At 43.0% G+C, this 25963-nt stretch overlaps 1 protein-coding gene across 3 annotated transcripts in view; it reads left to right on the forward strand.

The window, feature by feature from the left end:
* Nucleotides 1–25963, forward strand: part of Cers3 (ceramide synthase 3) — a 105047-nt gene that overhangs the window by 21695 nt on the left and 57389 nt on the right. For 2 of the 3 annotated variants that reach the window (XM_039087583.2, XM_039087587.2), the window contains exons 2-3: nt 14466–14639; nt 23028–23142. In XM_039087583.2, the coding sequence (XP_038943511.1) occupies nt 14466–14639; nt 23028–23142 (289 nt within the window). 3 annotated transcript variants of the gene reach the window in all.

The raw sequence follows: 25963 nt of genomic DNA on the forward strand, positions 1-25963 counted from the left end.
GCGCTGTGGAGAACTGGTACCTGCAACGTGTCACACACTTGTTGCCATTTAATGGTCTTCTCTAGTCAGTAGAAAGGCAGTTTGTCCATTTGTTCCAGATTCTCAGCTGTAAAACTGGTTTGGATGGTAGAGACAGCTGAATCATGCCATGTACTTTCTCCTCTGCCTTCTCTCCCAGAAACATGGGCTTGATCTCACCTCCTGTAGTCCAAGGATAACCAGCCCCTAAGAGGGCAGTAAAGAATGCAGACAGAGGGGACTGCACCTAGGCCAGTGCCTGCTGGACCTGCTGTTTCCCCTGCCTGCTTTCTGGTGGAATGGAGGGCAAATGGTAAGGAGGCAGGTGCTGGTGAGGGTCTAGGAGGCACAGGTGAGCCACACAGGGAACATGGACTTCCTGATGACCTACAAAGAACTTTCTCTGGGAAGTGGTTTAGCTGGATTATCAGAAAGTCTGAGGATTTGGAGCATAGCCCGAACAGATAAATCTTTGATGTCCAGAGTTTCTGAGACTCCTGGAGTTGCTGACACCTAAGCAGGCCCACTACAAATATTATAGACAGCCCAAGGTCAGAGTGCCTATGCCAGCCTAAAGCCTTTAGCCCATCCTTCTGCTTTTTCCCCAACTACTGTTTCCTGCTTGGTACACAGTATATGTGCACTCTCTGTTCTACTTCTCTTCCCTGAGAGTATGAGATGATGTCACTGGGGGGGTGGGGTGGGCAGACCTAGAAAGATCTCACACAGCCCCTCTCTGCAGGACTGCAGAAAGCTACTGCAGTAATTTGTAGATTTGCTTCTGACAACTTTATAATCTGAAAAATAATTCAAGAACACTCAGTTTATTTTTATTTGTGAGCACCTCTCTCTCTCTCTCTCTCTTTCTGTGTGTGTGTGTGTGTGTGTGTGTGTGTGTGTGTGTATGTGTGTGTCCGTGTCCACTGAGGCCAGAAAGGGGTATTGGATTCATTGATTGCTAGTTGTGTGCTACCTGATATGGGTACTGGGAATAGAATTGATTTTTCTATGAGAGCGAGTACTCTGAAACACTGGCCACACCTCCAGCCTCAAGAGTTTGTTTAAAGAGGCCCTTTTAGTTTATTCTTTTGAATACTGGGGAAGAAACCAAGGTCTTTGTACATGCTAAGCATATGTGTTCTCTATGAGCTACATATCCTTAGTCCAAAACAATAAATGGTGGAGAGAAAACATAGGGTCTTTTGACTCCAAATCAGTGCTGGGGGGTGCAATACTGGGAGGATCCCACTGGGAAGGGGTCTGGGTAATGTGCAAGACGTGCTGAGCTGGGACTCAGCTCGGCATTGTCTCCCATTCGCACCAGCTGACTTTCATTAGTAAGGCAGGCTCCAGGAAGAGAACACGGTAATTATATGTGTTGATAAAGTTAAAGGATTCCCTTTTAAAAATACATGTATACGTGGAAATTCTGGCCACCTGAAGAAACGTTTATTTCTAAGTAATGGGTTGTTCTTAAACAGAATACCCAGGTTTGTGTTTTCCACTGTGCGCCTTTGTAAGCAAAGTCTCTCTACATTTAAAGCAATTGATTTGACCTTGTCCATGTGTATGGAGCAAGAAAACACATCATGTATGTAGATTCCAGGCTTTTTAGATCACTGGAACATTTATATTCGGGCCCTCCTGCCTGGACCTTCTCCTCTGCCCTAAGTGGATTTTTGCATTAAAACTAGACCAGGAAGAGGAGCTCTTTCCAACCATGCCTTCTTACTTCATTTGGCAAAGAACACCCAATGCCTGGGGCCCCTGACTGACGCAGTAGCTGCCTGACCAAAGGAGCTGAGCAGGCAAATGGCAGTGCTTCAGCCTGTCACAGGAGAGAACAATGGCTGCCCCAGCAGAAGCTGAGCCCAGTGCCAGAGACGAGGGTCAGAAAAAAATGGAATTTCATTCTTTAACCTTTCTAATGATTTAGCAGACCAAGGAGAGCAGTTGAGGCTGTGCATTTGCACCACTCTCTTTCTCTTGCCCTCCCCCTTCAGTTCACACCCAACACATCACTGTCACCCAGAGAGAATTAGCATTTGCCATCTTGGTCCTTTCCATGGGGCCCTTCACTCTGCCGGCACAGCAGGCTGTATAGCAGGAAACACTGCCTTTAAGCATTGCATAAACCCATGTTTTAAAATATCAAAACTGGGGACTTACTTCATCAGAGCACCTTAGTAATCCAGTCCCTGAAAGTGACTCAGCTTCCTGTGTATGTGGGTCTGACTCCCAGCCTGACCAAGGTGTGTCCCCACATTCTCCCCCTAGGTCTCTTTCTGTTTTAGAAAAGGATGCATTTGGTGCCACTTCCAAGACAATTTCCTTGATATAAAAAGGTTTCCTTGCACTGACAACATGTGGCTGTCAAGTCATTCAAAAAGTTGTCACCCAGCAGTACTTGCTCTGGTTGATCTAAACACAGATCTAGTTACTCTGGAGACCACAGGTGATGGCTGGTCCTTGTTCATTGGAAGGGCACAGTGCCACTGTCACGGAGAGCCGGGAGAGACCACAGTATTGCTACCTACAATTTATTGAGCACTTATTACATGCAATCAGATGCTCCTACTGAGCTAGATCCCCAAGGATGCGTACATAGCAGGCATCACACTAAGTGACTTAGATGGTGGCCTTATTTAATCCCCGCCCACATCTTACAAAACAGATGCTACTGCACACATCTTACAGAAAAACGAGTTAAAACCCAGGGCGCGTCCCTTAGGTTGTATAGCCAGGAAGAAGTAAAGATGGCAGTGGAGTTCCCGCAGCCTTGGTCCCTATATTATGCCCTGACCATACAGTCCACTCCGCTGTGCTGGGGTGGAGAGGTCTGAGCACCCCTCCCCTAAGTCCACTGAAGGAGTGTTTGAAAACGTATTACACTGTGGCATGTAGTCTCTCCAGGGCTTGATCCCGGATTTTTGGCTTGACATAGCTGGCATCCATTCTGTAGGCTTCCTTTACTGTAAGAAGAATGTAGTCAGCACTTCAATGTGTGCAGGTCTGTCTGCATGCATCGGTAATCACCCTCAGTCCCACAAAAGGTCTTTGCAAAATAAACCCCATTAGCAGGTGAGCAAGTGAGAGTTCAGAGAGATGGGGCAGCCTAATCAGGCCTGTCCCTCATGCTCTATTTCCCCTGGGGCAGGGGGAGTTCACATTTAAAATGTAAATCTCTTTACTTTGTGGGCTCTGTTAAAGAAAGACTGTGAGATGTTTGAGGTGAGGTGTTTGTCATTTATGTTGGCAACAATTACCAACTTGCCTCTTATATAGTGGCCTTCTCCGCCAATGTAGAAGGGAAATACTCTGGAGTGGCACACACCGGGACTTTTGAGGACACAACCCTAGGTAGATTGGGAGTATTTCGGGTTAGAAAACTAAGGCAGAGCCAGGCGAGTCACCTTTGGTCCTTTGTGAGTCATGGGTAGCAGGTTCCTTGCTCCCTTGTACTTGCCGATGCAGACCCACTGTCTTGTGCTGGAGACTAATAACACAGTGATCGGTGGGGCAGATGTGACTCACTAGGCGAGGGAGGAGAGCCTGCAAGGGAGGACCTGCTAGAGAGGGACAGAGTGTGGGAAAGAAAATGCTGACTTGCTGCTGCCATTCAGACTGAGATGTCTTAATATCCTGACACCATTGTTTAGTTGCCCAGGTACTAATTTACATCTCAGTCTCCAGGAGTTAACAAAAGAAAAGGCGGTTAATGAAGTTCTGCCTTCAAAGGCAGAGTGGCCAGCCCTGTGGGACCTTCTCATGATCTCCCTGCCTATCTCTTCTTTGAGCTGTAATATTTACATCCCAAGACGGCTCTCTCAACATTGGCTTTGCCCACATCTGGTTGCATCCAGTCTGTTTTTCTGCAGATTTCTAGTCCTGTTACCAGCCAAAGGCTCATGTATCTTTCTCAGTCCTGAGTGGGCAGTGATGGGGCAGGGATGAGCCAGAGTAGCCAACAGGAAGGAGGAGAGTTCTCGGGAGGCATGTTTGGGAAAAATACCCTCAGGAAAAAAAAGTGCCCTGTCTTGTTCTGACTTCAGTTGTCAGTTTGTAGGTCGATCCCGGGAAGCCACCATCCACGTCAGTAAGGAAACACACTTTGGATTTTCTCTAAATTGATAGGACACAAGATTGCAATAGTTATTAATTCCATGTGTGTAAGGTGACATGATGAATTTTTACGTAGGTAATCGACATTGCTTACTTATTCAAGTCAACCGTTAGTTTTTGTATATGAATAAAGGTGTTAAAGATTAATGTCTTATGAAAATATTAATGTGAAGTGGATCCTTTTAGTAGCCCCTATTAGGCAGGGAACTGGATGTGTAGGAATACTAGCTGCTGGGGTTTTCTCAGATGACGCAATAAAAACCCCTAAGGAAACCAATTATAAATAATCCTAATATTAGGTCAACAGTAACGAATCCAGGCATTTAAATCAGCCAGAACTGTAAGGTGTCCATTTCATAGGTGGGGAAACAGATCAGATAGTCTTTCAGATGCTCACTGATGTGTTTATAAAAAGGTAAGGAGAGGGGGAATGTGTTTTATGGATATGTATTAAGGTGTGGAGAAAGGGGGGCTGCCTCAGTGGGCCCATGCTGAGGCATCGCTTCCTCTGAGGAACCAGCCGTGTGACAGATCAGTATAGTACAGAATAGAGTTTATTCAAGGCATGGGGAGGGGAGTTAAGGGAGAGAGAGAGAGAGAGAGGAAGGAGAAGGAGAAGGAGAAGGAGAAGGAGAAGGAGAAGGAGAAGGAGAAGGAGAAGGAGAAGGAGAAGGAGAAGAAGTAGTAAGGGCCTGCCATGAGCACATGGAGAGAGAGGGTGGAAGGAAATGGGAAGAGAGAGGGAAAGAGAATGGGGACAGAGCAGGAGCAGGAAGGCAAGAGCAGGAGAGAGCAGAGGAGGCAAGCAGCCCATTTTATAGTGAGTAAGGCATACTAACTGTGGGACAGAGCTTAGACAAAATGCTAACACTCATGGCTAGCATACTGTGGTCACTATTGTGACCAGGCCATGGTCCTGCTGGCTATAAGTCCCCCAAGAGTGGCCACTCTATTATTCTACCTCCCCTGATAGAGCCATTTGCTTGCTGTGTGCACAATTCTAGGTGCTACTGTGGGTCACTAGAAAATATTCTCTGCTCTTGTGGGTCTTGGAATACAGAAAGGCAATTAGACTCAAAAATCAAATCAGTGTACAAATAGGTAGTTACAAATTTGACATGGATTGTGGGTTGGAGGAAGCAGGCAGCAATTGTAGCATCTCACAGGGGTCCTTCCTTTATCTATCTTTGGGGCAGCAAGGTCCCAGGAATTTTAGGTGGAGGCCTTCCAGAAACATAAGGGAAATGCAACAGAGTGGATGGGTGGAAGCAAGTATGTGAGGAGAACATTGTAGGCAAAAGGAGTGCATGTGTTCTAAAGCTACAAAGAGCTACCTATTCACTCAGAAAAAGCAGACTACTCACTTGTCACATGATCCCAGAATGAGGTCACAGGATCACTGGAGAAGTAAGCAAAGCTCTCATCATCCAGGGAAATGTCTTAGCTCCAGGAGACTCTGCAGGGAGAAGTGGTGCTCCAGATGGGATAGACAACTGACGACTATGGTTCTTCCATAGTCTCTAGTGGAGTCTTGCCCAGGTAGAGTTTTTCTGTACACAATAGCAAATGTGAACTCTGCCTGGAGTCTTTCTAAGAAGACCATGAAATTGTCCGGCATTTCATGAGGTCGGTTGACACAACAGAGAGAAGCAATAGAGCATCGCTCTCTCCTGAAAAAGAACTATATTGCATAGGGATTCCAGTATCTAACTGCCATTTCAATGGGTTATGAGCTTTGTTAGAAAATATCACATGATTAGTAATGATTCATAAAGTGTCCCTTGCAGAAAGCAATAGCTGGCTCATGGCTTAATGTCATGGGACATTAAGTTTTGGAATGTATGGGAATAACTTCAAGTAATCAATCATTTGACCCCCAAACAGAGTGAAGAAAACTCCAATATTTTGACTTGTCTAAGAGAACCATAGTCGTCAGTTGTCTACTATTAGAGTAAGGGTAGAAAGATGGATACCTCCCCTCATCTGGGTAGGCTGGCCCCAGTGAGGACTGGAGTCATGAGAGACTGGCCTGAGGGAAGAACTGTACAGTGTAATACATGGGAATGGAGGTTGAAGAAACAGTCACTACCCTGGGATAATAAGACACACTCAAGGTTTGGGGCCTGGATGCAGAGGTGAGTCCTGAGAGTACAGCAGAATGTGCTGAAAACTCTGAGGAACCATAACATAGCTGCTAGGGCACAAGGTAGAGCTGCTCCTTGGGAGAGAGAGCTCACTGGAGGCTCCATGCCGGAGTGAGGGACTGGAATACTCTGGCTCCTAGAGGGCCTGGACAACTTCACTGCAAACTCTGTAGAACCTGAAAGGGAAACCCCTTTCTCTTGGTGTATCTCACTGCCCGGGGCATCTGGCTGTGGAGAACTCTATCATGGATGAGATTTATGTCTCCAGAGCAGTCAAGATGATGTTTGAAGTGGAGAGGCATTAAAGTCAGATCTGGCAGAAGCTTTATATAAGAAGCTCCTCAGGCAGAGCAAGTCCTTAGACATCCCTCCCACCCTAGGTAGAAGGGTAATGGAGACCTAGGTCCCCAATTGATTTGTTAGGAAAGAAGCCCTCTAGTTTATTTTTATTGATCTATATATTTTAGACATATATTTCAGATACACATTCTTGTGTAGAAGATATTTCTAATATTTTATCTTAGTTCATGGCTTGTGTTTTATTCTCTAACTCATAGTTGTGATGAGTAGGTCTCTCTACTTTTATAGTCTGCTTGGAAGCAGCACAGAGAGTAGCTCAGGCTTATGGCTCCTCCATAGTCTTCTCCGTATCACAATTAGAGTTTTGGCCTAGGATGTAACACAAAGACTCAGTTCTTTGCCTTGGGTGAGATAGGTGTTCATTTCTACTGTGTAGGACAGCCCAGCTATGACTGGAGCGGGGTGAAAGCCGGGTGACCCGCTGTGCTGCTCTGGTCCTGCACTGTCCTCTTCCACTAAGAGAAGGACAGAGCAAACAAGACATGCAGCTTTGTCTATGGGGCGACAACCCAAATTAGTTCCATTCCTGTGTCATTAATGCAGGTGTACACAGCTGCTCCTAGCACAGGGGAGGCTGGGAAAGGATGGCTCACCTACAGGGCAGCACGTGCCCCAGAACCTGGGCTGGGAATGAGAGTTCTGAACTGAAAGACAAAATGAGTGACTCCTTGGGTACATTCAAATTCCCATCAAGGACATCTTAACGCAATCCTACATTTTTGTCATATATATCATGTTATTTTGGTTTTTAAAATCTCTAAGTCTATACCGGCATTCCTTGAGGCTTTAAACGAATAGAATTGCAAATGTGTTCTGAGAAAATTTGCTTTAACTTGGCTGGGTTGTTTTTTTTTCCCCATGCAAGTCACTTGCTTCTCAATAGGAAGTATGGGAGGTCCCGTTCTGGTTTCTATGTTCTCCCGAGTTTTTCAATAGCAGTAAGCTGAAGCAGCTACAGTGTGGGGTTTTTGTTGACTGTGAGTGGGGTGGGTGTAGTGTGTGCATTGTGTGTGTGTGTGTAGTGTTTATGTGGGTGTGTGTATGTGTATAAATGTGTATGTAGAGTGTGTCTAGTTTTATGTAGTATATGCACACACATAATGTGTGTGTTTGTGTTGTGTGTCTGTGTATGGTATGTATATTATATATGTATATAATGGGTATGTGTGTATAGTATGTACGGTGTGTGTGTGCATGTGTGAGGGTATGGTGTTTATGTGTATAATGTGTGTGGTGTATGTGTAGTGTATTGTATGTGAGTGTGTATATAGTGTGTATATTGTTTGGTGTATATTGCTGTTTATGTAATATGTGTATGTGTCTATAGTTTGTATATGAATGTGTATTGTGTATGTAGTGTGTGTGTGTGTGTGTGTGTGTGTGTGTCCACACATGCTCATTAATAGTCATAGTCACAGTGAATTGCTTTTAGAGTTAGGTGTTTGTGTCAGACACACGGCCTTGCTCGTTTACCTGAGGCAGTCATGACATTGATGCTTTGAAAGAAGAATACACAGAGGCTCAGACTCAGGACTGTTCACAGGAAACAAAGAGCTCTAATGATTTCCTTTGTGCATTATCTTAAAGGCATAACCAGTTCCCTGGGCCTAGGTGTGCAGAGTTAGTTCCAAAGAAAACACAAATCAGTAATGTAGCCGGACATGTTTCCCTGACCCTAGACCCAAATCGTGAGGATTGTTTTGCAATTAGTAAAACTGAAGTTGCTTGTAGATAATTAACTGAAACAGCATTTGGGCTGTATTACCACTCCTGTTGTTCAAAATACATTCTAGCTTCAGTCAGTAGCTCAGTTTCTGAGGGTCCGCCATGAGGGTGGTTCTTATTGACTATAGACCTGTCCTTGCTGGTCAGCTGCTGTTCTCTTCCTTGGCACCCCATCCAGCTATAACCTCGCTGGCTGCCCAGGCAAAGAGGGACTTAGAGTGACCAAGCAGTAAAACTCTGTGCCTGCCTCCAGGAGAATCCCGGGCAGACATGTTCAAGAGTGGTCCTTTGGGTTTCTTCATTTGTCTTTGAATATTGAGACAAGTTCTATCTGTGTTTCACAGGCTGACCTCAAGCTCCTGAGCTCAAGCCATAGTCTTGCCTCAGAGTCTGACAATCTGAGAGTAGACAGGACCTGTTTTAACAGGTTTTGTTTCTTCAAACTTTCACTAAGTCTAGAGTTAAGCTGAATGACTGTAAGATCATCAGTGAGGTTCTCAGAACCACTAAACTAAATAACTAAAAACTTAATGGATCACAGTCAGGAGCCCTAAGTGACAGAATCGCTATTGTGAATTTTTTAAGATCTCCCCCTCCTTCCCTCTCCTCCCATTCCTTGGTGTCTTAAACAAAAGCCATTACTGGAGATTATTGGCCTTTCCTGAAGGAAGGCTGGTGAACCAGATTTGGATGACATTGGAGCCAGGCGGCAGGCCATGGAACTGAGAACTAACACTGAGATTTCTGTGCTGCAGCCATGTGTGCAGGATGCTTTCTGACTTCAGGATCGCGCTGGCTGCTGCAGCCTGGATGTCCCAAGGGAACACCTGCATATAGAATACGATAGTGGGGTGACTCTCGGTGACCTCGTGTCAGACCAGGCCTTCTGAGATGCTAATGGGTAAAGGTGTCCCCACCAGCTCGAATTCTGAGAATATCATTGCCACATGTGGGCGTGACTCCATGTTTTCTGTGGGGGCTGAGTGCTGACTGACCTCCAAAGTGACTGGCACAGAATACTAGGGTCAGAGAGAGGTGGTGTTGTTACTCTGGAAGCTGCCAGAATTGTGTTAACACATAATGCAGGTTGTATCCTTACAGGCCTTACCAAGGGGCCAGTTGAATGGGAATTGTGTCTGGCTAAAAGCTAGAAGAAGATTCCTATGTCTCTTAATTTCTCTTCCCTCCTCCTTCTCTCTCTGCCTCTCTCCTCTCTCTCTCTCTCTCTCTCTCTCTCTCTCTCTCTCTCTCTCTCTCTCTCTCTCTCAATACACAAATGCACACACATTAGACACTACACATACCTTGAGAGAAAACAAAGGGAAGGTTAGCCGAAAAGCAGCTGGATTATTAAGGCCAGAGTCTGGAGCTACATGTTGGCATGTGGAGATCTAGTGGATAGTTTTATACTTGAGGGGCTGTCATCTGGCTGAGACACTTATTTAGGACAGTTTGGGTTTGTTTATTGTTTTGTGGTAGGCTCCAATGATACAGTTTAGATTGGCCTTGAATTTGAAATCTTCCTCTCTGAAGTATCTTACTCTTTTTTTCTTAACATATAATTCACACATGACATTATTTGTTTAAAGTACAGTATATTATCTGTTGTGTAGTGACACAGATGTTGAATACTTCATTACTCCCATAGAAATGCATGCCCCTCCCTTAGAAGTCTCCTCCCATCCTCTCAAGCCAGTAATACCCCCTCCCCACAGCCCCAAGGTATATCAGTGACGGGGCTTGATAGATTTGACCCTTATAGTCTCAAGTGTTTGGATGCATGGACCATAGGGAGTGGCACCATTAAGAGGTGTGGTCCTGTTGGAGTATGTGCGGCTTTGTTAGAGGATGTGTGTCACTGTGGAGGTGGTCTTTGAGGTGTCATCTATACTCAAGCTCTGCTCAGTGTGGTGCACAGCCTTCTGCTGCCTGCAGATTGAGATGTAGAACTCTCAGCTCCTTCTTCAGCATCACACCTGCCTGGATGCTGCCGTGTTTCCTGCCATGATGATAATGGACAGATCCACTGAATTGCCATCCAGCTCCAATTAAATGTTTTCCTTTATAAGAGTTACTGTAGCGGTGCTGTGCCTTCACAGCAATGGTAACCCTAAGACACTCTTAGCCTACTCTCTGTCTCTATGGAGCTGTTTATGCTAATGTATCACAGCCATGAGCTCAGATAGGCCATGCCATTTGTGTCCGCCCTTTCACTGAGGTAAGCCTTTATCCACATGTAATGGAATCCTTTGAATTTTCTTGCTATCTGTGAGTGATTGGCAGATAATGTGCACTCTCAGGGGCAGTGCCTGGAGCTCTGATCTCTCGGGGCTGTCAGTGTCAGGCTTTATCATCACACTCGGTGCTGTGAAGTGGCAGCTTGAGCTTGTGTTTCTTCCGTGGCCAATAAGGTCGAGCATCCCTTCTTGTGCTTACTGACTACATGTGTCAGGTGAGTGGTTATTCAGATACGTTCTAAGTTGGGCTATTTGTCTTGCTATTGGTGAATTGTAAGGCTTCTTTGCCTATTTGAAATGTTTCCCTTATGAGGCACAGGTTCAGATCCTTTCCTCTGTTCTGTGGGTCCGTGGCGCTGTCCCTGGCTCATGTCCACTGATGCCCAGGCGTCTTTCCCTCTGATCTCTTTTGATCTGCCTCTGCTCTTGTCACCTCTGCTCTGCCTGTCATCTCAGAAGGCGTGGTCTGAAACAAGGTCATCAAGATTCACTCCATTATTATATCATGGGAGTTGTATAACTTTTGCTCCTACATTTAGATCTGTGCTTCGTGTTGAGTTCCTCTTGTCTTTGGTATGAACCAAGGGCCCCAAGAGCCCCGAATCTTCAGTCGTGGATGTTTGATAGCCACACTCAAGGAAAGGCTGCATGGTGTGGATTGGCTGAGTCTTGTTTTAAGTGTGAGCTCTATTTCAGGAGTCTGTTTTTTTCTTCTGCATCCTCTCTGTCTTCTATTAAGTTGTTTCTTTTTTCGGCTGTCCTTAGTTGGTGTGGCTGGGCAGTAAATGAACTATTGTTTCCAGCAGACTGGAAGCCCTGCTTACATCTAATGTTAAGGACTTATTCCTGCATAACTTATAAGCCGCTTGAAAAGTTGTATTTCTCCTAAGGCATAAAACAATTCTGTGTTATTCTGAGTTGTGTTTTAGGAGTGAGCAGCTTATTTTATGTAGTAATTATTAAACAATACTAGGGGAAAACCCTAACTCATGGCATTGCTATTTGTGCCTAGCTCTGGTATTTTAATTATTATCAGAGCCAATAATGCCACAAATCTGCAGAGACAAGCTCCTCAAGAGATGTATTTGTCTTTATACCCCTATGTAGTTCTGATTTGGATGATGAGCCCAGGCTTGGTAAAAGGTTTTATTGTGTGTTGATTTCTAAAATCTGTAAGAATTGGAGATCGACTCAAAGGCCTATGTTTATCTTTGTTCTGAGCTGTACCTGGGTGTGAAAAGCTGCATAAATTTCTCTTGGGTGGTAGGGGAGGTACACCAAGGTCAAACTGAGGCCAGAGTTTGTGTGTGTGACATAAGTACTCTACCACTGAGCTACATCCTCAGCCCGCACCCAAGTCTCTTAGTTTCCTCTATAGAAAACGTGTGTCAGATGCCAGAGCAATCACGATGGACTCCTCAGTTACTTTACCAAATAGATTGCAGACATTTGTTTGTCCCACCTCCCCACCCCACCGCAATTTATCTACTGTCATAGTCCTTACCTGGCTCAGACCACATCAACTCTGGCTGAGCTAGAATCTCCCTGAAGCCTGGTATCACTTCCCCCCTTTCTTCTCTGCAGCCCACAAGCTCAAGAGAAAACCATTATGTATTTTGTGGGCATCTTTATTTGACCATATTTGCATGACTTGGCAGCTCAGGTTAGAAGTATAGTGAACTGAGAGTCCACACACAAGCTCACCTTTCTCCAGGGGCACGGCTGTGCAGGTGTGGCTCTGACTGGATTGACGCCCCTCTGGAAGGCACTGCTCTCAACACTAGGCACGAGGTTGTGACTCTAAAGACAATTTGACCCATGTTTCTGGCTAAATATTTACAGAGAAAAATGAAATGGTCTCAGTTTCAAAATGCTGGGATCGAAATGGTCAGAGCCTCCACAGTGAGGTTAGAACATGCAGACGATGTGATAGAGTGTACACCTCCTGGTAAACCACCTCTGGACTGTTGAAATCTCCGACATGGCAGTGAGCTCTTGTATGGTAATGACTTGACTGATTGGTCGCTGGTGCACAAGGCCAGGCCCAGGAAAGACCAAGGCAGGATTCTTGAGGGTTTCTGCCACCAGCCATACTGCTCAACTTCTGGGGAGGGCCAAGGGGCTGCAAAGGTTTCAATTCTTTGCCAGTGGCCAATGGCTTAATTATGCCTACACAATAAAATTGCAGTAAGAACAGAGGGCAGGTCTGCAAGAGCTTCAGGTAGCTTAGCGTGTATACCTGGAGAAAGCGTAGACGATCAATGCCCTTCCTACATGCTGTGCCCTATCCATGTCTTCTTCTGTATCATTTGGGAATAAACCAACGTAAGTCCATGTTTCCTGAGTCTGGTAAGCCATTCTCACAAAGTAATCATACTTAAAGGGGGCTTTTGGAGCACCCAGATGTGTAACCAGTTGTCAAAAGCACAAGTTAAGCAGCCTGAAGCTTGAGGTTGTCGTCTGAACTGGGAGGATTTGGGGTTGAGCCCATATCGATTTCAGACTTGAGTTGGTCGGGAGGTCGGCCAGCAGGTGTTCAGAGCTGCAAAGCTGTCTGCTTGCAGATGAAGAGGAATTCTTGCACCCTGTGTGCACAGATGCTTCTGGGTTGGCTGTTGGGACAGCAAAGGGAAGCGACAGAATCCAAGTCACTTTTCAGTGCTGCTCGCTGCCAATCAGCTTCCACTCCTGCTCTTCTGTCTTCCCCAGTTCACTTCCACTCGCTCACTGCTGGCCATCTTTAGTGGGTGTATCTTTGCTGGACCCAGTGTCCAGCCTTGCCTCATGGCACCTTGCAGTTCTTTATTTTATTTTTCTGTTCTAGTTAGGATTCTTTTTCCCCCTTTATTGAAAAGAGACCTTTTCCACATACTATATTCCGCTTATGGTTTCTACTCCCTCTCCTCCAAGTTCCTTCCTTCTCCCTTCCCATCCCGATCCACCCTGTTTCTGTCTTTCGTTAGAGAAAAACAAGCTTCTAAGAGATAATAACATGAATAATAATAATAATAGTAACAATAAACAATGAACACATTAGAATTGTAAAATTTTTATGGTATCCTTTTAATCAGCCTTGCCTCACTTACAAGTCTATTTGGTTCTCAAGATGGGAACCTTATGAACTGCTGTATACCCCACACCTAGCACAGTGCTTAACAGATAAGAGTCTCCATAAATATAATCATTAACAAGAGCCATGCCCAATGGCAAAGATTTGTATTCCTAGCTATTAGGAAACTGAAGCAGGAGGATTACAGGTTGGAAGCCTGCAGGACTACAAAATGGGCACAAGGCTAGTCTATACAATTTACTAACAACTGGCTTCAAAATAAAAGGGGGTCAGGCATATATCTCACTGTAGAGTCCTTGCCTAATATGATGAAGTTCTAAGTTCAATTCCCACTACCACAAAACAATACAAATAGAAAGATTACTGATATGACGTCGTGTACATTCTTTGTCCTTCAGCTCCCAGGAAATGTCTTAAAGTGCTGGTCAAGTTCCATCTACACTTTGGAACTTTCAGGGGCTTGATCTTTGATACTTGGAAGTTGAGTAGCCCATTAAATTATTTTTATATCATGAGCCACATGAGGAAAATAAAGATCTGTAATAGCCACATGTGTGCATCCCAAAGTCTGAAGAGGCATGTGTTAAGCTTTGGTTTTCTTCCCGTGGCCTAAGCACTCTGGGCTCAGTGACCTTGTTGTGCAGTGGAAGACAGTGAGAGCTCAAGTACTTACTTCCTTTCTTATTTTCAGATCCTGCTTTAGGTGTTTCCAAGGACAGTGCTCGACACTATCACAGTTCCAAGTGCTGGGTTTGCGAGTCTAACGTATCCTTTTCTTCATTTGTCTAGAATGTTTTACAGGTTTAGAAAATGGTTCTGGTCGGAGAGATTCTGGCTTCCTCCGACAATAAAGTGGTCAGACCTGGAAGATCATGAAGGACTGGTCTTTGTGAAAGCGTCCCACTTGTATATCACAATTCCGTATGCCCTTCTCTTACTGGTCGTCAGATACTTCTTTGAAAAGTAAGTGGTACTTACGTGTTCCCCTTCCCATCCTCCCTTGGTGACTCTACCATGGTAAAGTCCAAGACCTGGTCCTTAACGAGTGCACATGAAACATTATTTGCAGGCTGCAGAGGAAGAATTTGAGTTGTGGCTATCATTGTGTGCTTTACCCTTACAATAAAAATCAAACAAGATGGAGACAGGGTGAGTGCAGGGAGACAGCCATGAGGAGCGCATGGTGTGGGCATATGTGGGATATCACAGTGAACCGCATCGATTCGTACAATTAACTCTACTAACAGTAAATTGTGACAGTGCTAGAAAAAACATTTCTTGAAGATGAGCTGTCATTCTAGAATGTCTGGAAAACAGCAGAAATGTCTCATTAAGGAGCAAACCAACTACCCCGGTGTAGCATAGCTTATTTTTAAGTTGTATAGTTGTCCTTTGTTCCCAAGCATAAGGAAGTCAGAAAACAATGTTAATTTGCGTTCTCAAAAAATAATAAACTTTTTTCTTGATTTAATTTGTAGGGATATTTCTATATACCAAATTTCTATATACTGTATTTCTACTCAACCCCATATTAAAACTGTATTAGTGTTCTGACAACAGGAAGCAAATGGTCATGTGTAGTTTCTGTAATGGCCTCTGCTATGAGCATGTTAGTTCATTTGAAGCAGAAAAGTCATGTTTGTTTGAATGGCAAGAGCTGGAGAAACTTAAGACAGGCCTGGTAAAGATCAAGTGGTCCAAGATCAAATGCAGCACAGACCACGTGTTTATAAGCATCTGCAAGAGGCCTCACCTGGAAAGTCTGTCTGACCAGTTCTATTTCATGGACTCGCCAAAAGGGTTTTGTACAAACTTTAGCTTCACTTGGGTCAAAAATGGACCTATTGCTCTCATGAAGAAGAGACCCCTGGTCTGCCCCTAAAGTGTGGCTCAGTGTACTTGAAAAGTCCTTCCTTCTAAAGACATGTATTCTTATTAATGTGTACCTATTTACAATACCTCTTCCCTTCCCTTAGAAGTATTTATTGTTTTATGTGTACATATTTATGATACATGTATCCTGGCATCGGTAGAAGCTAAAGGTGGCATTGGACCCTCTGCAGCTGGAATTATGGGCACTTGTGAGCTGCACCAAGATGCTTGGAACTGGATTCAGGTTCTCTGGCAGAGCTACAGCCCTCTTAACCACTGAGACTTCTATCTAGCTCCTGTCCTTCCTTTTGAACAGTTATACCCTTTACATATGGAGTCTGATTTTCCAAATAATATATAAAGAAAATAAAATTTGCCCCTGCACATTCAAATTAACAAATGACATCTTACTGCTTGAACTAGTCTCTCTTTTCGGACTTTACTAATGGCCGGTGAACTTGGCATCTGGGTCCTGTATTTCTTTCCACTATGGATGTCCTGTGTTTTCAGTGGGCAGCTGTTGTTTCCAGTATCTGGTCAGCCAGTGCGACAGAGTATCCTTTTGGTTGCCAGAACATCACAGCTGAGGACCAAGTCTCTATGTCATGTCTCTGTCGCCTGGCTGACAGCAGAGGGGAAGACCTTTAACCGTAAGGTCATTCTTGCTTCCTCAAGGGATTAGTGTAGCCATCATCTTCTGCCTCCTTATCAAGTTAATTCCCAACAACGCATCCTGAGTTCTTCCTATTCCCTCTTTGATTTTTATGTGTATGGGTGTTTGTGCACCACATGTGTGCAGTGCCTGAAAAAGTCAGAAGAAGGTGTTGAAGTTACAGATGGTTGAGGGCCACCATGTAGGTGCTGGGATTTGAACATGGGTCCTTTGCAAGAGCAGCCAGTGCTTTTACCCACTGATCCATCTCTCCAGCTTGGTTCTTTCTATTCTACTACAGAATACTACAGAAGCATATCTCTTTCAGTGAGATAGAAAAATATTTGACATGGCAGAGAGATCATACTTCATAAATTAAGATAAAAGTTTATATTTCCCTTGTATTCTACATTATTTGTTATAAATTAAACCACTTATACCCTAAATAAAGCATTTTCTATTTCTTACAAAATATTTGTAAATACAGTTTAGATAGTACAAAAACCATAAGCATTCTGCAAGTGGGAAACCAGGACGTTAATCCTCAAATGCTCAGTGGTACTCAAACAAACATGTCATGACATCAGGTTCAAGAGTGTTGAGTGAGAGTCTGTTTGTCTGTTTGTTTGCTCTGGTTATACAGACTTTTTTGAATCTCCCAGTACAACGTTTCTGATAGTGGAAGAGAGTAAGCAAATATCTCCTGGGAATCAAGAGATAGTTTAGAAAGTTTCCTGTAAATGTCAATGTCAACCTTCTGGATTGCCTTGACAAATCTTATACATTTGATACTGTCAGACTATTTATTTATTCATTTATTTAGGGTAAGACTAGTAGTTTCTCATTAGTTTACGGTCTATAAATTCTTTAATGTCCTTAAAATTTGGTTTCAAAGAGGTCCACTCAAAGTTCGACACGAGAACTGGACAGTTCCATGAAGATCAGAGTGTAGCCCTGAGGCCCAAGGCAGAGGTGGAAGGGGTAAAGCCAGGCCACTTCTTCTACGCCTTTGCACTCGGAGGAGGCCCCCGCTTCTCTGCTTTCTCACCAGCTCGTAGAGTCCTGAGAGACCAATCTCCAGCAGTTTTCGGGAGTGGAGAAAGATTGTCCACTGTTAACTCACTAGAATGATCTAAATGGTCTCACATGAACTGTATGTTAGAGCAGAAAGTGTGGTGATGGTGTCCTTCTATCCATGTGACTCTGGAGTCCTTAGTTGTGTGTGCCTACATTGTTGGTTGCATAACTGATATGACACTAAGACCTAATTCCCTTCCTTCCTTGAAAACAATCAGCAGCATAAATCTGTCTGTTTGCCCTCTGTTCATCTGGTGCAAACTACTTTCTTTTTATGTTTCTGAATGTCATGGCCTTTCTCCAATAGAACTTTGTCTGGAAGTTGGAATACTTTTTTTTTTAAAATCACATTACCTTAAGAAATTTTTACTTAACTCCTGTATTTAAAAAAAAATGAAATAAAGGGCTGGTCATCTGATCATTCATAACCAAGTTTCTGGATTTTAGTTAAGCACAGAAACTGTTTTGAAGTACTAGAATAGACAAAACCTGGCAGAAGTTACAGTTTGTCAGAATTAGAGAAAGGATATGTTGATTTATTTATGTTTACTTATCTATTTATTTGTTCCTTTTTCGGTTGGAGTTTGCTTATTTATTTGTTTGGGGTGCTCTTGAGATGGTTCTCATAGCAAGGCTGGCCTTGAACTGTTTATTTAGCTGAGGATGACCTTAAAGTTATGAGCCTCCTTCTTCTGTCTCCCAAGGGCTGATACTAGAGTCATGCTAGGTGAGCACTCTGCTAACAGAGCTACACTGAAAGCATTACCTATGTGTGTGTGTGTGTGTGTGTGTGTGTGTGTGTGTGCACATGCATGTGCAAATATGTGCACTCACCTGTAGAGGCCTGAGGCTGATGGCAGTCTAAACTGATGTCTATTTTATCAATTAAGGCAGCGTCTCTCATTTGAACCCGAAGCTTGAAAATATATATATATATATATATATATATATATATATATATATATATATATATATATATATATATATAGCTTGCTCTGGGGATGGCCCGTGATCATGTCTGGGTTTTTTTCTGGATAGTTAATTGGTGTTAGAGGGCCTGCTGTGGTCAACAACTGGGCAGGTGGTACTGGGTTCTACAAGAAAGCTAGCTATGCACCTACCTGGAAGGAAGCCAGCGAACAGCATTCCTCTTTTTTCCCCTTTGCTTGTGTCAAGATGCTGTTTGAGCTCCTGCCCTGATGTCCACCAGTGGTAGCCTGTGACCTGTAAGCTTAAAAACCCTTTCCTCCTCTGAGTTAATTTTGCTCGTGCTATGTCTCAGCCTTGTGAGCCCTGGAGTCACAGGCAGGCCGCCAGGCTCACTTGGCATTTACTTGGCTTCTGGGCATGCAGACTTTGGTCCTCACCCTTTACATGGCCGGTGCTTTATCCAGTGAGCCATCTCCTCAGGCCCTTTTTGAATATTTTGTTTTCATTAGTTACCCTTTGAGGTGGGGCCTCTCTGTTTTCCAGTTGGGTGTTGAACACACAGCTCTAGTGATCCACCCATTTCAGCCTTCCAGGTGGTTGAGAACTTTATATTTTTAGAATTACTTATAACTGGAATTATAGATTGTAACATTGCATGTGCGTTTTTATTTAACAAACATTTGAGATTTTTTTTGGTATGATACATATATATCAACGTTTTCTGTTAATGCTGACTAATCTTCCCATATATCCTCATACAAATATATTTTAACTATTTGATGGACATCTGAGTTATTTACATTGCTAGGCTATTGTGAATAAAAACACTCAGTGTGGGAACATGGCTGGGCATGTACTTTCCTTTCTCTTGGGAAAGAGCTAGAATGTTTGCTTTTATGTGGCACTGTGTGTGCCGATGCCACAGGCTGTCACTCAGCAAGGGACGGGAACAGATTTCTTGTCAGCACATGCTGTGACATTATATTCAGTGAAAGAAGATATGAGTAATTATATGTTATCTATATGAATAACTATATATTATCCAACTTAATTTATAAATATCCAGAAAAGGTTAAGATACAGAAATGGAAAGTAGATTAATAATTGCTTGGGCCAGTTTGAAGAGAAAGGGAAAGCCACTGAGTTAAATATTTTAAAAAGTTATGTGTTTTAAAATAATCTATTTTATATGTCAAAATCTATTATAATTCTTTTTAAAGACAAGAGTCAAATTAATAGATAGGTAACAAACTGGGAGAAAATGTGTGTAGACTATGTGTCTTGAAGAAATAAAATTCAGAGTATAAGACAAACTGTATAACTCAATAGTAAATAAATAAGTGGATTTTTTAAACAGGGAAAAAAGCTGAGTCAAAGAAAATATACAAATAAAAAGTAAGCACATGAAAAGCTATCACTGGGCTAATGCAAATTAAAATCCACAAAGGGGAAGGCGGGGAGGCAGATCAGTGAGTACAGTGGTTATCCTTTGGAATGAGGACCTGAGTTTGATCACAAAAATGTCACACATGGTGGTATGGCAGCACATGCCTGTAATCCCAGAGCTAGGGAGGCAAAGACTGGCAGATTCCTGGGGCCTGTGGGCCACCGATCTAGCATAGCAGTGAATCCCAGGCCAATAAGAGAACCAGCCTCAAAAAACAAGGTGGATGGCTCTTGACGAGTCACATCTGAGATGTTTCTCTGACCTCCACAGTCATGTGCATACACACACCCACATGAACACACACACACACACACACACACACACACACACACACACACACACACAGAGTACATTCAGGAGCCTAACAGAAACATTGTAAATAAGGACCTCTGAAATTCTTTTCTGTGTAAAGAGACTAGGAGAAATATTCGGAGTCAACATTTTTACAATTAGACGAAGATTCATAATGACACAGGGAATGCTGTCTAAGAAAAATAGTAGAATCCTGGAAAGAGCATTGGGATTTCTTTAATTTTAGCTGCCCTTTCTATCTCTGTAATATCCCAGAACAGCTCAGAGCTCAAGCACACTGCTTTAATCCCAGCACTTGGGATGCAGAGTAGGCTTTTCATAGTCAGTTCCAACCAGTCAGGGATACATAGTGAGACTAAAAACAAAACAAAAACTACAAACAAACGAACAAACAAAACAATTTAAAAGCAAAATTGAGCTCACATGTACAATGCACCCTTGCAGTCTAGCAGCCACTAGAAGGAGAGAACTGGAGCCTGTCAAAGCATTATTAATGGACACCTGTCGTCATCTGACTGTCTAGTAAACAAGGTCATAATGGTTTGTGTTCCATCTCCCTCACAACTTACCTGAAAGAATGAAAGGTAATTGGCTGCCAGAGGAAATAACAACGGCTCAACAATTCGACTGAGTCAAACACAAAACGAAAAGCAGAGAACTGAGGTGTCAGGTGGGTGAAGCCACGCAAAGCTCCGATGTGTTTTTGGAAATCTTGAAGGCCAGTCTGATGTTTAACAGTTTGTTCAGGTCCAGGCAAGACTCCAGGAGTTCCTCAGCTCTCACCTCTTCATGGCTCTGATGCACTCTGTAAACAGAAAGCCAGGCAGAGTCCTGCGGCCTGGCTGCCAGTGGATGCTGGATCCCACCACAAAGGCAGGGCCCACAGCAGCCTGGGAGGGAGGTCTGTTGGCTCTCAGCGTTTAAGGAAGGTCTAGTCATCAGCTGCATAACAAGCTGAGGCACTGAGACTTCAGCAGCCACACAGGACAGATACAGGACACACAGTTCGGGTTTTCAAATGAGTAACCACCAACATACAGTAAAACCTAAGCAGACATGTTAGAACTGGGGAATTACGGTACACACCCAGAAGACAGTGTCTCTGGGAAACCAAGGATGTTGGATTTACTGACTGCTTAAATGTTTTCAGAGAATCTGAAACAGTAATGCTTAGGAATAAATGAAGGCAAGAAAGCAAACACTCAGCAAATTAAGATAGCAATAAAGTAATCGAAATCATAATAGAAAACAGGGGCCAAAGAGAAGTTGTAAAATTAAACAAGGTATTACTGAAGTGAAAGATTGTGGAGGGTTTTGATAAGTTTTTAATACTCAGGAGTATTAAAAATCCACCAATTTAGTGCGACTACATCTTCATTTGTAAAAGTTTTTTATATTCTTTGTTTAGTTGCATAAAATAATAATACATCTGTGTTGATTAGAACATAATATATAAATACATGATTTCTGTGATAATATAAAGGGAGAAAGAATTGTTTTCATCCCATCGAAAGTGAATTGCTATTATTTTGAACCTGGATGTTATAAATTGAGATGTATCATTATAATTTCAGAAGGACCCATAAGAATAAGTAGGCAGAATGTTAGAAAGAAAATAGGGCTAAACTTTATAAGCTATCAAACTGAGCGAGCATCTCAGGACATGCTATCCAACAGCAGCAAATCTGTTCTTCTCATGCACAGAGGGCACACTCCCCATGCCATGCCAGGCCACACGCCAGACCAAAGCACAAGTCCCTGTGAATGTGAGGGGAGAAACCAGGAAATTAGCAGATTAACAAAAATTACATCATAATGAAATAAATAACTTGTAAATAAACAGAGAAGGAGAAGGCAAACCAGGACTACTATAACAAAATGAAAAGAGCCTACTCTACTAGAACCTTCTGGAATATGGAAGCAGCAGGACAGGGAGGCGTTTACAGCTTCAAACTCCTCTATGTAAAAATGAAGAAAGCTCAGATTAATAATACATTTCCACCTTAAGAAACTAGAAAAATAAGGTGAAAGTCAACTAAGAGCAGAAGTTAGAAATACTAACAATTCTGGAAGGAAAAGGGTGGAAGCGACTACACAGCCAGTGTGACTTCTGCTGCCAACAGAGCCAAGCACCTGGGGATCTGGGGTGACTGAAAACAGGACGTGTTATTGACAGGAACGAAGAATGCTACAGCTACTTTGGAAAGCAATTTTTCCATTTCTTACACAGCAGTGAACAATTAATTTAACCCTTAGTAGTCTTAAAGTGGAAGTCTAATTATAATATTTCATCCTAATTCCCGAATCTTATACATAAATGTATTTGGACTCATAATGAAATAAATTCTAAATTATGTAGTGAACCATGTATTCTTAAATTATTGCCTGTGTGTAGATCTGAGATTTTTCTCTCCTTGGACTTAGATTTGGGGTGTTATTATTTTGTTTGTCTGTCTTTTGAGACACTGAAACCACACTGGAACTCACTGTGTATCCCAGGCTGGCCTCAAATTCACTGTATTCTTTCTCCTTCACCCGCCTAAGTGTTAGGTTATAGTTACAGTTAGGTTATAGCACTATGTCCGGATGTCTCGTTGGATATTTTGGTGGGCAGAGACTGGCTATAGGTAGCTCCATTGACAATGTGTGTTAGTCAGATTTCCATTTCTGTAACAAAATACTCTAAGGCAATTAATTTATAGAGCAACCATAGGTTCCAGTCCAAGGTTGAGTGCTTTGGCTCTGGTGAGGTGTCACAGCATAGCAGGAGCATGTGGCACAGCAGAAAGGAAATGGAGAGAAGACGCTGAGGTCCTATGATCCCCAGAAGACAGTCTTCTAATAACTTCAGAACTTTCCACCAGGCCTACCTCCTGATGGTTTACCACACTCCTAACAGCACAGACCCTGTGACTAAGCTTTTCAATTTGTCCCACTGGGCACACTAGGCATCCTAACTAGAAAAATACAAGCACGTGCCTGACTTTCCCTGCTACAGCCTGAGTTTTCTGGTATGGGCATGAACTTCTTTCTTCTCAAACCTTCTTCTCATGTTTTGTAGGTTTGTTGCCACACCTCTAGCCAATGCACTTGGCATTCAAAAGGCACAGCATAAAATTAAACCAAATGCCATCTTAGAGAATTTTTTCCAGCATTCCACAAGTCAACCGTCACATGTAAGTAACAATCCAATTCTTTGCTTGTAGACTTAAGGACCCCCTTTCTTAATGGTTTAGACATCTATACAACAACTTGACCACCAAAGGGTTTCAGTCATTGAATACATTGCTTTGCTCTGTTGACGGATGCGGTAGCACTGCGAACGTGATAAAATATAGATGTGTATCAGAAAGCCACTGGAATATAAATGTGTATCAGAAAGCCACTGGAATATAGATGTGTATCAGAAAGCCACTGGAATATAGATGTGTATCAGAAAGCCACTGGAATTAGTAGTTAAAACACTGCTTACAGCTGTAGTATCATGCATTAACAATTCCTTAACAATTTAGGCTTGGTGTTGTGGCCTACGCTGAGGCAGAGGATTACCATGAGTTTGCCCCTGGCTTGGGCTATGTAATGACTCCAGGGCAAGCCTGGGATACACAGCAAGACCCTGCCTTAAAAATGCAAATAAATAACATCACAAATTCATTTTAGTGGGAATTTTTAAACATTTGAATGGTGAAGTCGACAAATGATAATTTGATGATTGTGCCCACATGGAAATACATCATTAAGTCCCCAGGAAGTCATTGTTTTATCCAAGGATTCAGTATACACAGAAACATGAAAAAGCCCTGATTTCTCCCCAAAAATAGAATTTTCAAGAGCATCACAATTCTTTCACAATATAAAGTATCCTTGGGTAGTGCAATACACTGAAGGATCACAAAACAGTGTACCTCTGTTTTATCATTTTCCACTGTTAAAATAGTAGTCAGAATAGATCTTCTCCCAAAGCGGCTCTTCTCTAGACTAAATAAAGAAAGCTACCGCCTGTCTTTTTTTTTTAAAAAAATCAAGACTTTGTGCTACCAACATTTTAGGGGAAAGTTTTTGATCCATTTAAACTGCATTTGATGAATTGGGCTGTGCTTATCAGCTGGGGATGTCATTGCTCCAGTGGGGTCCTTGCACAGGAAGGTATGCTGAGGTTTGACCCAACAGAAGGCTTAGAGTGCAATGTGGCTCCTGGCTGAAGAGCTGTCTATAGCTCTTTCTGCTCTTAGCTCCTGCACGTGGCTGATTTTATCAAACAAGGACAGTTTGACAACATGCTGCCACCTGTTTTCTGTTTCCAGGTACTTTAAGTGACCATTGTCACTCACCCAGATAAATACTGTTTCCATTGGTGATGTGTGAAAACTTGAGACTCCTGTGAGGAGTCGTTCTAATCGTTGTTTCTGTTGGGAATAACTAGCATCCATAATAGCCTATACGGAGTTGTAGCTCCCATCAGCTGAACTTGCTGAGACCAAGAGCTTCAAGTCATTAGAAAGGGTGTGTGTGTGTGTGTGTGTGTGTGTGTGTGTGTGTGTGTGTGTGTGTGTAGGTACACATGTGCTATGTGCTATGGTGTGCATGTGAAGATCAGAGGACAACCTTTGGGAGTCAGTTCTGTCCTTCCCACCCTGGGCTGCAGAGGTTGAATTCAGGCCATCACAGTTAACCTGGTAAGCACAGTTACCCACCGAGTCATCTCAACACCTCTGAAGACTAAGATAGTGAAATAATTGAGAAAGCTTGCCTCCTAGGGAAAGAGAACAGCCATGCCACAGTCAAAACAAAACTGGGAAAGAATTAGGCTAGGTGATGTGGCCAGTTGCCACACAGTTAGTACACAGCTGGGCCAGAAGCAGGCGCTCAGCCCAGCCCAACCCATACTCCTGCAGGCAGGGCTCCTTCAGCTCCACCCCAAGGTGTCATCTATCCACAGCATGGGAAACCTTATTTTAAAAGCAAACATCCACAAAGTTGGAGTTGTGCTGGTTTCAACCCCACAAAAGTGAGGTCCAACCTGACATAGGTATAACTCAGACATGTCTATCAAGGGAGAGAAATATTCACCCCACAGTGTTGACAGCTTTATCTACCAAGCCAAGGAGGCGATGGGAAAGACTCCCAGTGCTCCTGGCTTACAAAAGGATGCACAGTTGGGTAGCAGATCCAGATAGCAAGAAAAACACTTATTCTGAAAGGTTCTAGAAATGTAGGAAGATAGACTATAACTCAGGAAGGCATAGTTGTGGCCTGAGTCGTGATTCAGATGCAGAAACAAACTAATCTTGTGAGACCTTCAAGGGCGTTGGTCAGCACTGTTCTAAAACATTTTCCCCATTTATAGCTTAAGTTTAAAGCAAGTTACTGCGTAGGCTAAAAATGTTTTGTACTAAATCAAGACCTGAGTATAACCAGTGCAATCATATGCTAATCCTAGAAAGTGTGTAGAATAGTTACCTGTAGGTGACACCCACATTCATTCAAACAATTGGGCTACTAACCCCAAGGCTGTTTCTCCAGCTGTTGTTTGCACCAATAAAGCAGCAACATATCAGAGTGGCCAGGAGTGTCTAGCTATGATATGACATTGTCATCTATAAATATGTACACACACATAGCTTTCTTGGTTCATATGTAGTCAATAGCCCAACAGAACAGGTTGGGTTACATGTAGTGTACACAGTATCAACCCTGGGCTCCTCGATTCACCCTTCTTGTAGTATTCTTAGCACACAAAAGTAAATGCCAATGACTAATATTTGAGGTAGATACCATCAATTTTGTGTCTGTTGAATACAGAGTTCTAGGGACTATTTTAAGAGATGCTTTTTCAGTGTAGACTATCCCAGAGAGTAACACTTGCTTCTTAATTGTCCTTGTTCCCTTTCCCATAGCAACTTGAACTCTTCCCTGGATGTTTTAGGTGTCCAGCAAGTGCTTGTTTTGTGTGCTAAGAGAATGAGTCTTGATGGTTTTGTGTGTAAGGCTCCTCTT

This window comes from Rattus norvegicus, chromosome 1 (genome assembly GCF_036323735.1).
Source record: "Rattus norvegicus strain BN/NHsdMcwi chromosome 1, GRCr8, whole genome shotgun sequence".
Lineage (NCBI taxonomy): Eukaryota > Metazoa > Chordata > Mammalia > Rodentia > Muridae > Rattus > Rattus norvegicus.